General features: G+C 31.2%; 1 protein-coding gene and 1 non-coding gene across 6 annotated transcripts in view; one reads left to right on the top strand and one right to left on the bottom strand.

The window, feature by feature from the left end:
- Positions 1-14,546, bottom strand: part of LOC126746706 (rabphilin-3A) — an 83,467-nt gene that overhangs the window by 9,349 nt on the left and 59,572 nt on the right. For 4 of the 5 annotated variants that reach the window (XM_050455056.1, XM_050455050.1, XM_050455059.1 and 1 more), the window contains exons 6-9: positions 807-855; positions 629-756; positions 455-573; positions 171-400 (exon numbers count right to left, since the gene is read on the bottom strand). In XM_050455056.1, coding sequence (XP_050311013.1) covers positions 171-400; positions 455-573; positions 629-756; positions 807-855 — 526 coding nt within the window. The remainder of the gene's footprint in view (positions 1-170; positions 401-454; positions 574-628; positions 757-806; positions 856-14,546) is intronic. The other variant, XM_050455055.1, reaches the window with a different exon arrangement.
- On the top strand, positions 7,977-8,048 carry Trnap-agg (transfer RNA proline (anticodon AGG)). The gene has a single exon. It is a non-coding gene; the product is annotated as a tRNA-Pro (tRNA).

The following is a 14,546-nucleotide window of genomic DNA, read 5'->3' as shown; positions in this document are numbered from 1 at the left end:
TTTACACCCTGATCGACACCACTGTGTCCAAAACATGTAGGAAATTTTAAGCTAACTAAATGTTTAATAAATAAGTGGAGGAAGACTGAAGGATTTTCATTTTACCTTAATCTACGACTTCACTGCAAGTACGGACTATTTCTTCACTAAATTATAATTATTTATCTTACCTAGTCTTATGGATAGTTTTTGTCCTTAACCTGGTGGAAACCTTAGCATTAGGCAAAATGTTCAGTTTACAAAATGGATCAGACAAACCACCAATGTCCATGGGAATAAGATTCTTAGCTCTATAAACTGTGCAATGTAAAATATTGGTCGCTTGATCGTAATTTAATGAGAGTTCGATGATTCCCATAGAAGTATCTACTGGTGGTTTCTGAGGCTCTTCGGCACAACTCTACAAATTTAACTTGTAAATAAATTTCAAGCCACTTTGTTTATTTAAAGTCACTTTAACACTGCTTGTACTGGGTGATAGTAACTTATCGTCTGAGCTTCTGGTATCACTCCAGTTCCACTCTGACATAGATCTGGAGGCCATGGACTCTCTCCTGGAAGCTTCTCCATTGTCTACAAATGATCTAATTATTAAGTTTATTTATGAATTTTAAAAAATAACTTATACCAGTATCTGTTTTATAATCACTAGTAGATTCATCCCAAGGTTTTGGATCACCGGAAAGATTAATTGCTCCCATGTAGCTTCGGAGAGGTTCCAGTTCTTTCGAGAGTTCATGTGAGCTTGCTGGTCTGCTAAAATATTGAAGATGACAAAACTGATGAAACTTGTTGAGTTGATTTACCTCAAGTTATTTGTTACGGAGTAGTTCGCTGCTTCTTGTTCCGGAACGTCTGTAAAAGAAACCCTTTTTTGACCTTTAAATTTATATTCGGCCATTACGTCTAACTAATACAAATGCTGTTCGCAATATAAAATTTCCTTTTTGGAATATTCAGGATGGGAACTAAGCAGATGTTAAGGGAAAATTATTTATTAGTTATATTGAAATGTTGGTCGTATAAAAAAGTGGATCGTTTATGTTGAATTATTAGTGGGGTAAAATATTATGAATTATATATATTCATAGTCCGATTCATAGGGTCAAACTCTCAATTTATTTTAATTCGCAGGTATATAGAAAAAGGTTAAAAATAGGATTAAATGCGTAAGTGGGTATAGTATAAAACTATGTAAGGCTGTTGCTCTGATATTAATCAATAATGAATAGCAAAATGGGAATTTGCAAGTGAATGTGCAGTTAATGCAGACTTCTCAAAGGCATTTGACATAAATTTGTAGCTACTTTTTTTTAATTTAATAATAAAAATAATAATAATAAATATTTTTTATTTGCACAGAAAGAAAAAAAATACAAGTTTACAAAATCTAGTAATAAATTTACGCAAATAAAAGGCTTACAAAGTCAGAATTCTGCTATGGCAGATTCTGGTCTTTAACATTGTGGTCCCACACTTTATTAAAAAAAATGGTAATTTCAGTACAGCTTTTTTTTTAATCATATACCTAATAAACCTACATATAATAGTTCTAAATTCTAAATTTGACAGTTTAACATCAAGCAAAACAATACACATTGCAAACACCCTAAAAACGGAATAAATTTTTTGTTAAATGACAAAAAATAGAAAAATTATTACAGACAGTAAATAAATAAATAAAATGATCCTAATACCAAAAATTGTAATAAATTACTCAAGAAAACAACCATTCAAAAAGTTAAAAAAGAAGAACCTAAATTATACCTAAATTATATACCCTGCTGATTCATTAGATGTACAATCATCCTATTACGAAAAGTATTACAAGAAATTGATAATCGGTCCGGATCCAAATTTAAAGTTAAAAAATCCAAATAAATAACAAATATATTATTAAAAATAAGTTTAAAACTTTACATTTCACAGTTTTTATCAGATTCTTAATATAATAAATTAAATTTATTTAAAGGTACTTTATATTCATATAATTAAAATAATTAGTCTTAGTGAAATTAATAAGGTTTTAAATGTAATTTTTCAGAAAGCCTACATTATCAAATATTTGTTTTATTCAAATAATTAAAAAAAAATATCTAATTTTAATAAAGTTTTTTTGTCAACCTAAAATATATTTGTATTTTAAACAAAAATTTAACAGAAAACTTATATGTACAGGAACAGAAAATTTTAACTTTAATAATTTTAACAATTATTAGAATTTCTTTAATTTTTATTTTCTTTTTAGTTGATCTCGTTTCTCCCATTAAATAATTTAATTAAATATTCAATTTTAAAATTTGTTAAAAAAAATGTTCAAGATTACTTATAAAATATAGTTTTGTTGTCTAGTGAAGAAGTTTTCTCATAAATATGCTTTCAATTAATTAATTTTAAGTTTTTTTTTAGTTGAATGTGTCTATCGATTAAAAATATGTATTTTAATTATTTTTTTAATAATTTATTAAAAAACTCAAAAAATTTGAAAAAAATTTCAAGAAATAAATAAAATATTTATAATTTAGTTTTCTTGTTTAATTTCTCTGGTTGTTGGTTACGTTTTCTTATTAAATTATGGTTAGTCTCATTAAAAATTGTGCTAAGATATTGACTTTGAAAAATTTTATTTTACGTTTAATTTTATACAAATTTTGTAACATTGTTTTAAAATCAATTAAAAACATTCACATATATTCTTCGATTTTCATAGTTAATAGTGTTTTTTACCTGGGTTTTTTTGAAAATAAAATATATAAATATATAATAGTTTTCGACCTATGAAAATTACGAAAAAAATATTAAAAAGAATAAAAATGTCGACTAATAAACAAAAATCTGGTAATTCAAATATTGTTCTAAAAACTTTCGGGATCTCAATAGCCAAAATTCTCTTTGACTTAAAAAGTTTTCTAGGTCCAAAAACCGTTTTCATATGAAACCCTTGGGTAAAAAATGCCCTTGTATTAGACTCCTTTTAAGCCTTATATTCCTATTATTTCCTAAGATATTCTTACAGAAAGATATAATTTAGGGGAGACCAGGGGGAGGGGACAATTGAAACAGGGGACGGTTGGTTGAAACAGTCGCCATTTTTTTTAGACGCGAAGGTAAAAACTCGTGGACGCAGCCTCACAACGTTTGACTAATTCCACATTTCTGCTCTACAGTGTAAAACTAGCAGTTGAGCAAAGTTGCTGTGTTTGCGCTCGGCTCTCTTATTTTATCTCAACAAAGTAATTTTTACGTTTCATCTAAAAAGTGTGGAAACAAGAAATTTAAGGGTAAGTACACCACTTTTTTGTTTTTAATCAATTTTTTTATGTTTTTGCTTAGGTTTAGCAGCCTAAACTTGTTAGTTTCAATTAAAGAGTTTAAAGAAAAATAATATTTTGCCAAAAAAAACCTGAAGGGGACAATTGAAACAAGATGTAAAGAATTTTAGGGAGATGGTTGAAACATAATTTATAGAAGGATTTTGGTATTATTTTTGCGTAAACTGATTATAACAAACTCTCTGAGGGCTATTATTTTGTTATAGAATGCCACGTGAAAGGATCAGGAAAACAAATAGAGGTGCCAAACCCAACTTTACGAAAATGCGTATAGGGAGGTTATTGAAAATGGAGCATCCGTAAGGTCAGCGGCAGATTTGTTTGAACTGAATCATGTTACATTAGGCAGATTTATTAAGAAAAAGAAAGAATCTATTGAACAAGGGTCCACTGAAACTATAACAATGGGATATAGGTGCGTACGACGAGTATTTAACGTTGAGCAGGAAAAATCCATCGTTAAATACATAATAAAGGCATCTCAAATATTTTACGGTGTATCGCCAAAAGAAATACGTAAACTGGCCTACCAAATAGCCGTAAAATATTCATTGAATATGCTGAATACATGGACTAAAAACTCATTGGCAGGAGAAGATTGGTTTTCCGGGTTTATGAAACGTAATCCTGAACTATCAATCCGTTGTCCCCAGGCTACAAGCCTTTCAAGAGCGACCAGTTTTAACCCAACAAATGTACAACTTTTCTTTGACAATCTTGCCATGGTAATAAACAGATATAGATTCCAAGCGAAGGACATTTATAATGTAGACGAAACCGGTGTTACGACGGTACAAAAAGCTGCTAAAATCGTAACAGAAAAGGGACGCAAACAGGTGGGGGCACTTACATCAGGAGAACGTGGCACTTTGGTTACAGTCGCAGTAGCGGTAAATGCAATAATTGGAAATAGCATCCCACCAATCTTTATCTTTCCAAGATTAAGATATCAGGATCATTTCGTTCGTGACGGTCCACGTGGGTGCATTGGAGTAGGAAATGCTAGTGGATGGATGCAAGAAGATGAATTCTTGCTATACTTAAGACACTTTCAAAAACAAACCAACAGTTCAATTAAAAATAAAGTTTTGCTTTTAATAGAGAACCGATATGTTGTCCTCTCATTTCCCTCACACTGTTCACATAAACTACAACCTTTGGATCGATCGATATATGGTCCATTTAAAAAAGCTGTAAATTCAACTTGCGATTCTTGAACGATGACAATTTATAACATCCCCAGCATCGTTAAACAGAGTCTCTCTATGGTTTTAACACAATCTAATATTGTTGCTGGATTCTAGTGCACTAGTATATGGCCGTTTAATCAAGATATTTTTACGGCTTTAGATTTTGCTCCATCATATGTAACTGACAGACCTGCTCCCGAAAATTTGCAGTTAAATATCCCTCAAGAAGTTCAGGCAGTAGGTTCAAGAGAGAATAAAGATTTAAGCAGCATTGATTCTTTTCCAAAATTAGTAAATTCTAACTCTCCAAGAGCGTCAACGAGTGGAACTGTTTCGTTAGAGCCACCAAGCACCCCGCCTCCAGTTGCATCTACAAGTGTCCAGTCAGCCTCTAACCTCTCTTTGGATGTGTTTTCACCTGAGCTAATAAGGCCGTTACCAAAAGCTCTTCCTCAGAAAACTACAGGGAAATGCAAAAGTAGAAAATCCACCATTTATACGAACACACCAGAAAACGATGCTATTCAACAAGAATATGAAGCAAAAAAAAAAGAAGAAAGTGAAAAGAAAATTGGTGATCCAAAAAATACATCAAAAACACCAGGGTCCAAATAAACTCGTCAACAGAATAGTCAGGACGATAGCGGCAGTGACAATAAAGACTGTTTTTGTCTAGTATATTTGGAATCGTATAGATATAGCCGTTCAGGGGAAAAATGGGTGCAATGCATTGATTGCCACCAATGGTCACTTGTAGAATACACTCGTCAAGAAGATTTGTATATTTGTCATAACTACATGTCAGAATAAATATTCTACTTTGCTAATTTATCTTTATTTCAGTGTTAGGATAATTATTATGTTGTTTAAAACCTTTTAATAAAAAATTTGGTTTTATTTATTTAAGTGTAAAAATTATATGTATCAATGTTTTTTTCTTCCTATTCCTAAATTGAATGTTATTTCAGTATTAAAATAAATATTTGATTGATTCTTAATGGTGTTTCAACTGTCCCTGGTATGTGTTTAAACTGTCCCCGTCTCCGGGACAATTGAAACAATATGTTTCATTTAATATGTTATAGGCAATATATAATAAGTAAAATAACCTGATTTAAAATATACAAGGAATTAATAAATGTCCTTGTAAAAAAATTTTTAGCTGTACATAAATATTTGGAAATTGTTTCAATTGTCCCCGGACTCCCCTATTAAGGAAAGTAGCAAGAAAAACAACCCCAGCCAAAACAGCTCTGGCTACCTTAATTTTTAACCAAGAATTACGTTTTTACCCTCAAATTTATCATCATTAATCGCACTATAAAGATATAAAAGATTTATGAGTAAATCTTAAGTGGTTACAAAGCTATGACCGTAATAAAATCTTGTATTTCCAATATCGTTCTAAAAACTGAAAATTTGGTGGCTCTTCAATATTGATGGACAAACTCAAAGAGTTGTTTAGGTCCAAAAACTCTTCTCATATTAAATCCTCGTTTATGAATGTTATTATTATTTCTTAAGATATTTTAAAAGAAATTTAGAATTTATTAAGAAAAGTAGCAAAAAAAAAGGTTCCCAAGTAAATCAGCCCCTGCTATATAAACTTTTAAGTGAGAGTGACGTCTTTGCACTCAAATCTATCCTCAGGAATCTCACTAAAAAGAAGTAAAAAAAAATAAGAATTAAACTTCAAACTTTATCGGTTTTTTTGCCTTCAATTTTCTGACTTTTATGCAATTATGTTTTTTTTTACTTCAAGCATTTATTTATGTATCTGCAATTAATCATTCTTTCAATAATGGTCAATTTCCCAATTGTCTTAAAGTAGCCAGAATCATGCCTTTGTTTAAGGGGGGACCTTAAGAATCACCCTTTTCTTACAGACCAATAGCATTGCTTTCCACCCTCTCAAAAATCATCGAGAAATTGGTTAAAAAGCAACTTATGTCATATTTAGCTGAAAAGCAAATTATAAGATCGGAGCAATTTGGGTTTCAAAGTGCCAAGGGAACATCAGATGCAATCTTTTCATTCTTTGAGTCCTTATTTTTGAGGTTGAACAGTGGTAATATTGCTGCAGCAGTGTTTTGTGACTTGACCAAAGCATTTGACTGTGTTAGTCATGAAATACTGCTGTGGAAGATTGAGCGGTATGGATTCAGAGGTCTGGCTCTTCAGTGGTTTGGGTCTTATTTGCATACTAGAATGCAGAGTGCTTCTGTGGATAGTGCCTTTTCAAGGGAGCAGTGTTCAACTAAAATTTGAGGGCCATATCACGCAATTGTGTAGAAAAATATCAGCAAATTGTTATGCTCTTAAAGTGGTCGCAGGAGAGGTTGATTTTGACATGGCGAGAAATGTTTATTTTTCTTTAATTGAGTCCCATTTAAGGTATGGTTTGTGTTTCTGGGGTGCATGCACACATTACTTATTTAATAGTGTTTTTGTTTTGCAAAAGAGAGCGATCCGACGTCTGTGTAATGTGAGTATGAGAGAGTCTTGCAAACAGCCATTTATCACTCATAAAATCCTAACCCTTCCTGCCTTATTTATATTGGAATCTGTTTGCCTCGTTCATAAGAAATTTAGAAATGTAAACATAACTAATAGACATGAATATAGCAGTCGACGAGCTAATGATGTGCTCTTGCCTATGCTTACAAGTTCACTGATCAAAAGAACTTTTATATTTGATGCTAAAAAACTCTTTAATCATCTTCCTGTAGATTTGAAATGTATAGGTAGCTGGAAACTTTTTAGAAAACGTGTTAAAAAACTCTTACTTGCAAAGGGCTATTATGAAATAACTGAATTTTTGTCGGATTGATTTTAGTCATTTTTACCTTTTTCTTGTAGGTATATTCTTTATATTTTTTACACCATATCATTTCGCCTAATTTATTTCTGTGATTCATTTTTTTTTTGTACAGTTTTACATTTTATAAAATTGTATATTTCGGGAGTGAATAATATCTGTTTGTGTTATACATATTGATACTTTTGATATTACATTAGCTTTGTATGTTTTGGTTCAGAGTCTTGGAGGAGTATTTCTGAAGAATGGGATGTTGTTGGTTTTACCGGTATAGGTAAACCATATTAATGGAAGCAGAATGCCTTTAGGATGATGGACCATAGCATGCTTAATAACCTTTTTACATGTTTGTGTATATGTTTTTCTTTTTTACAGCTTTGTCAACAAATTTACTTTTATGACAATAAAGCATATATTGATTGATTGATTGATTTATTATTAATATTCAGGATACTAACAGGTAAAACCCGCTACAGTACAAGTTTTAATTCAATACTATTCGATATTAAATAATAAAAATGCTTTTCTATATTTTTCTATTTATTTCGTAAACTTAATATTTTCAAACCAAATAAAAAACTTGAATATATTAATTGCGTCAATAACAGTACCAATATTTCTAAATTTTTTACCAGAGGCTCGTTGGTCTAGGGGTATGATTTCCGCTTAGGGTGCGGGAGGTCCCGGGTTCAAATCCCGGACGAGCCCAAGACTTTTTATTTTATTTTTTAATAAATTCAACTCAAAGAACTATATTTTTTTAAAATAATTTCGATGCATTAAGTTCTAATTTAAGTAGACAGATTATTTGTTTTAAATAACTTACATATAGAGACCTACAGCGTTACATTTTTCCAGAAAATTTTATCCCAAAAGACGTTATTATGACGTAACATTATAAAGACACACTTGACGTCACAAATACAAGAAGGACACCTTCACAGTGTGCGGATATTACGTTCTTTAGGTCACTTTATGAAAATTTCAAAATTTTGAATTTAAAAATGTACGCTAAAATGCACCGTTAAATATGTCATCGAACCTCCAATTGTTGGGAGTTTCCCGGATTGTCATGACGAGCTCTTACTTGTCTTTTGACCTGATCGCAGAAATTTTCAATAGGATTTAAGTCCGGTGAACACGCAGGCCAATTTAATTCCTTCGGTGTCAAGATGTCAATCAAAAATATTGAGAAAGTTAATAATTTCAAAACTTCATTGAAAAATTCTTTTTATACGATAACAGAATATTTAAATTGCAGCGTCTCTTCTTTAATCCCATAATTCGTATTTGTCTGTTTGTTAAAAGCTGTAGTTTTCTTATATTTTTAGTTTTTGGTTAATTGTAGAGGCCTTTTAAAAGTTGTATGTTTAGGTCTTATAGTTTTATTTTTTGACATTATCTGATACTTATTTGTATGAGTCTATGGAAATAAATATGTGAGTGTTGAGTATTGAGTATAAAATGATCTCGAGTCACTCTGCTGGTGCATTATCTTGCATGAAAATAGATAAATAATTAAATAAGTCTTATGGGAAAATAATGATTCTTTTAATTCAAGGCAAACAGGGAGAGATTTGTTTGAATTGATCCATGCCTCTTCCCAGTTTGTTTGAGTACTTTCAAGTTTTTCAAGTGATTTTCACATTTTATTCCCGAATATTGGAGGTAATCGCTCATATATTCCGGGGAATTTAGGCTATTTTGAGTGATTTTCTTGTCCTGTCTTCCAGGCCTTGGCAATATATTACTCCAAGAATTCATGGGAATTTTTCATGATTGTGTTTCTATACTTTTTATATATTGTTTCACGTTCTCCAGGCCTTTTGGGGCCATTTTATGTATCTTACAGGACTTTGACGTCGTTCACTGTGTCTTTTACGAAATTTTCACGATACGCCAGAAATTCGACTTACTTTTTGATCTTCCTGGAATTGAAAACTAATAATTTCCAAGTGCCCAGGTTGTTTAGGAATTTTTTTTTGAACTCGAAGAAGTGATTTTTCCATTTTATTCCCGGAAATTAAAGGTAATTTCTCAAATATTCCACAAATAATACAGTAATTTTTCCAGATATTTCAACAGGTCATTCTCCTGTGACATTCACCAGAGGCGGATGGGAAATGTAAACGTAGTACTAGATGTACGTAAGTGTTTGTTGATATTTAGTTTGTATTACTTGGAGGTGTGTACTGTTTTTTTTTATTTACTTTAAAAGCATACCCTTTAATTTTTTGGCCATTTTGCATTATAGTTATTACTGTATAGGAACGTTTTTTTTGCTGATTGGATATGCATTTCGAGAGTTTAAAATAAGGAGAATTTAGGGAAAAAAGTGGTACATTTCATAGTGGATTTATTCGTTAAATTTACACTTAAAAGGAGTTGAAAATTTAAATATTACTTGAAAGGGATAAATAGGTACAAGTTTATACTTAGTGAATTTATTCGCTAAATTCACGCTTTACAAGAGGTTGGCAATTTTGAATAAATTGACTTTGAAACATTTTATTTTACGTTTAATTTTATATAAATTTTGTAATATATTTTTTTAATCAATTAAAAACATTCACATATATTCTTCGATGTTCATAATTAATCTTTTTTTTTATAAAATAAATAAATTTATAATAGCTTACTACCTATGAAAATTACGAATAAGTTATTAAAAAGTGACTAATAAACAAAAATCTTGTAATTCCAATATTATTCTAAAAACTTCATAGAAGGTGGATCTGGGATCTCAATAGTCAAGATTCCCTTTAACTCAAAAAGTTTTTTAGGTATAAAAATTATTATCATATAAAATCTCGGGTAAAAAAGCGCTAAATTCGTCGTATTCGCTAAATTCACGCTTTACAAGATGTTGGAAATTTTGAATAGGTTTCAGAATTTGAATATTACTTTAAAGGGGTAAAAACAAAGCTTGTACTTAATGAATTTATTCGCTAAATTCACATTTACTTAAAAAAATAATTGTCAATCCTTATGTGGCATAACATTCACTGTTCCAATGCATACATCCAGCTGTTCACCATGCGATTCATGAATTTACCAAACCTAAGGGTGAACCGTTTAGTTACAACTTGTTTAAATGATTTGTACTGCTGCTACTTTTATGGTTTATGTAATTTTAAATTTTTATTTGTATGTCGTTGTTTTCGTCTCATTTTTTGCCTATAACGTATAAAATAGGAAGACAATTATCTCCAATAGCACCTTTGTAAAATCTAAGACATGGTTTCCAATAGTCCTATTTTGGAGCTGAAGGCACCAATTTATCAGGTCCTTTTTACATTGCTTGGATAGCTCAGGAACCCGTAACTGTCTTCTGCTATATACAGTGTATCCACCCTTATAAAATTTTTGTTTTTCAACCGATTATCAGGCTTGACGAACAGTTTTTAGGCGAATGCCAAATTAGTTCCAGGGTTGTATTTATGGAAAATTATGGGGCTTCAAACGGCGTCAGATTTCAAAAAACCGTATTGGGACAATGAAATCTTAATCAGCATCACCAAAAAATTCATGCCTATTCAAAAGGCTCAACGGAATATCACTGTAATATGATATCTAGAAATAGACTCTTATTTGTTGGTTCTTAGAATTAGTCGGTCCAGTTGTGAAGAGTCAAGTTAGCCATAGCAAGTTTCTTGATGATGATGCAACTCAGAGATCGATGTAACATTGGGGGGTTTTCTATCTGTATGCCGGACCAGAGTTTCACGAGTCCTCTGGTCATTGTTGTCATCACACCACTCTTCTCTGCTCCAATAAAACTTTGCAAGTTGATTGAAAATTATCTCTAAGAATCTTGAACTCAAGTTTAGTTCTCTCAACATTAATTCTAGTGGATTCTTTGATATCCTTTCGAGCATGCTAAGGGCCTCTCTCATATATTCTTTAATAATCTTCTCCTTGGTTATAAATAGAAATTAGATCAGGATTGAACGGTCTCGGTTGTGGAATATACAGATTTTTTTTGGAACACTTGCACTGGTAGCAATTGCACTGGAAGACAGAGATTTCGTTTTTTGCTCACTAGTAAAAGGTCTACTACCCAGTGGAGTAGAACCGGAGTTGCACAATGTTCTGACTTTGTCAATCTTGAAAAAAGTTAATGAAAATCGATGCATGGTCTTGAATTTTATGTGAACGGTCGTTTTATCGATGATAAAACGACCGTGTTATGATAAACCATCAACATTTGAAGGTACGCGACCTTTTTATTTTATTTATTTGATACTAAAACAGTTCTATATATATATAAAGCATTAAAGGCTATTACCCCGGTTCGAATAAAGCAAACGGGAGCCACTCGAAAGCACCATTTAAACATGTTCACTAGCAGCGATCAACAAAATAATAAATTCACTTTTACAGCCGGGATAAGCAAACGAACCGGAGTTATGACTTGCAATTAACCGATTATTTTTTTTAGGCATTTTTGTTTACTTTACTAGCAACCAATAACATCGTGTTTTAAGTCTTGAGAGATATTGCACTTAAGTACATACATTGCCGGACCGCTGTGTTTGGTTTATCTACCATGAAGTTTATTTTTTTCAAATTTAATTTTAGTTTAAATAAATGTAATTTTGAAAATACACTTCTACTGCTCCCTTAACTATTGCTTAGGCATTAACATATAAATTCAATAACAATTATAACACTTCCTTCATTATGTAGAAGTTAATCCATTAATGTTAGAACTTAGTAAATTAGAAGGTAATTTTAGAGGTTTCTTGCAACGAAACAAATATTATTAATGCTTTGATTTTACACCATATTAATACTAATTTGGTAAAGTCCAGTTCAGAGAACTATTAGAATCCTTGATGTGCCGCGAATAGTCCGTGTGCCGATGTTGCTTGTATTGTCACATCGCATGCATGTTTAAAGCGCAAAATTTTATGTGGAAAGAGTCATAAAGTAATATTCTAAGCGATATTTAATCATTCCATTAAATAAATAAATGTTTTAAACATATTTTTTTTTAATTTATACATTTGGTTCGTAAAATTTGACTTCAGACGCCCACGTACTATTTTGTTAGACGTCTGATCTCAGCTCCAGCCACTTAAGCGTGAAAATAATAATTATTCGGGATTTTTGGGTTTAGTTTTATTAAGCTAAAAATTCAGGATAGTTGATAGCAAGATAATATTTAATTTAAATATAAGATTTAAGTAGGTAAAATCAGTTTAACCGAAAATTTTAATCTAATAAGTTTAGTTTTTAGCATAATCAATGGGGTGTTTATAATAAATGATGAGAGAATAGGTGGTACAAATTACTTAGGCACATTTATTCTGTGGATTAAGACATTAAAGGTTTACTTTTTGACACAAGGGTAAAATGTTTTGGTTATTTATTTTTATTTGGTGGTTATATTATCAGGGAATTTTGGCTGCCACATTCAATGTCCTTTATTATTGTTTTTAATTTATACATATTATGATATATTATTATAATAACTTACTCATGAAAACCCCATCTCTATATTTAGTACCAACATCTCCCCCTCTCCTAACTATTAAAGGCGATAGACCCATTCTTAAAGATCCCTTTAAAAACGCGACGAAAGTAATATAAAAACAGCCCAAAAATTTATTTGGGTACGGCCCCGTAATCCTCAAAATCAGTGGGATAAAGAGAGATACACAATCAGTTGCACAGCCTGAAGTAGAAATCGCCAGAATGCAGGTGTTTCATCTTTGTTTAATAGACTGGCTAAAAAGAGATTCGAGGTCAATTTTTTTAAATTATTTTCTTGTGATATTATTGTCTTTCTAAAAATGGACATTTTTGAAAGAAAAATAAAAAATAGTGTAAAACTTATTTCATAGATAAACTATATAAAATTTTGCCATTTAAACATGTATATCATGCGACAATAAATACGACATACGCGCACAGACTATTTAGTGCGGCATCTGCGACACATCAAAGATTCTAATAGATCTCTGAACTGGACTTTACATTAGACTCCGATAATTGAGAAAATTGGAGCATTACGATATAGTCAAAATACATATAAAAAAGAAATAAATATGCAAATATCATTAACAAAATAATTAATTAACAGTTATAACAGCACTATATATACTGTAGGTAAAAAATAATAAACATTCGTTACATAATCATGTAGACCTTCTGTACAAATGTTTATATGTCTGACGTACAGGATGTCCGACTAAAATTTAAACCGTTAAGTAAACTGCAAGTCTGACAATTATTATGTTATAAAATGTAAAAGACAGTATTCTTTTAAAAGAATTATTTGCGTTTAATTTTAACACAAATTTTGTTAAAATAATGTCTGGTTATACTTTTATACTATTTTATATCAAAAAGTTGAAATCATAGCACTGGTAGGAGAACATTTTGCTCATCATGAAAGCATTACGACTGCAACCAAGTCCCTCGTCAACGTCGTCGACTAAGAAATGATGAAGAAATTATCAACTTTTATAAAGATAACCCAAGATAAAGCCTGTGAAGGGATGCTGTGAAGTTTAAAGGCAACAAAAGTTGGCGGTCCAAAGTTTAAAAAAAATGGTATAAAACCTTTCAAAGCAAAGTACCTGGATACTGTGGAAGAATGGGATTCTAATGCCAGACTAGATTTTGCCTATGGTTACAAGGGATGTAGCTTGAAGATGAGCCATATTTATTAGAAACGTCGTGCTTTCATCACAAAATATTAGGATGTGGAGTGAGAACAATTCAAACTGGGTAGTTGTAAGTAAAAGGCAGTATTCTGTGGTATATTGAACCATAAAATAATATGTACGTTAACGTTAACGTAAACGCGGTTGGTTGTTTCAATTTTTTACAAACGAATTTTTCAAATGTCATTGACGAACTTCCATTAGAATATCTTCGAAACTTGCATTTACAATTAAACGGGGCACCAATTTATAATGTAAAAATTGGCTGAATCAAAGTTTCCCTAATATCTGGATCGGAAGAAAGTGTCCTTTGATTCACTCATGACCTCACACCGCTCGATTTTTTACACAAATTGATTTGAAAAATTCTTTGATCTCAAACACGAACTTCGTGATGCCATTACTATAACTTGCAGAAGCATAATGCAATAAGAGGTGTGAAAAGTTGTAGCTGTTGTAGGCAATAATCGTCGAAGAGTGATTAGGTACCGTTGATTGATTCTTTGTTTAAATAACGCTCATTTTGATATAT

This window comes from Anthonomus grandis, chromosome 2, assembly GCF_022605725.1.
Source record: "Anthonomus grandis grandis chromosome 2, icAntGran1.3, whole genome shotgun sequence".
Taxonomy (NCBI): Eukaryota; Metazoa; Arthropoda; class Insecta; order Coleoptera; family Curculionidae; genus Anthonomus; species Anthonomus grandis.
The sequence above is the reverse complement of the archived record's forward strand: the minus strand, read 5'-3'. Positions and strand labels throughout refer to the sequence as shown.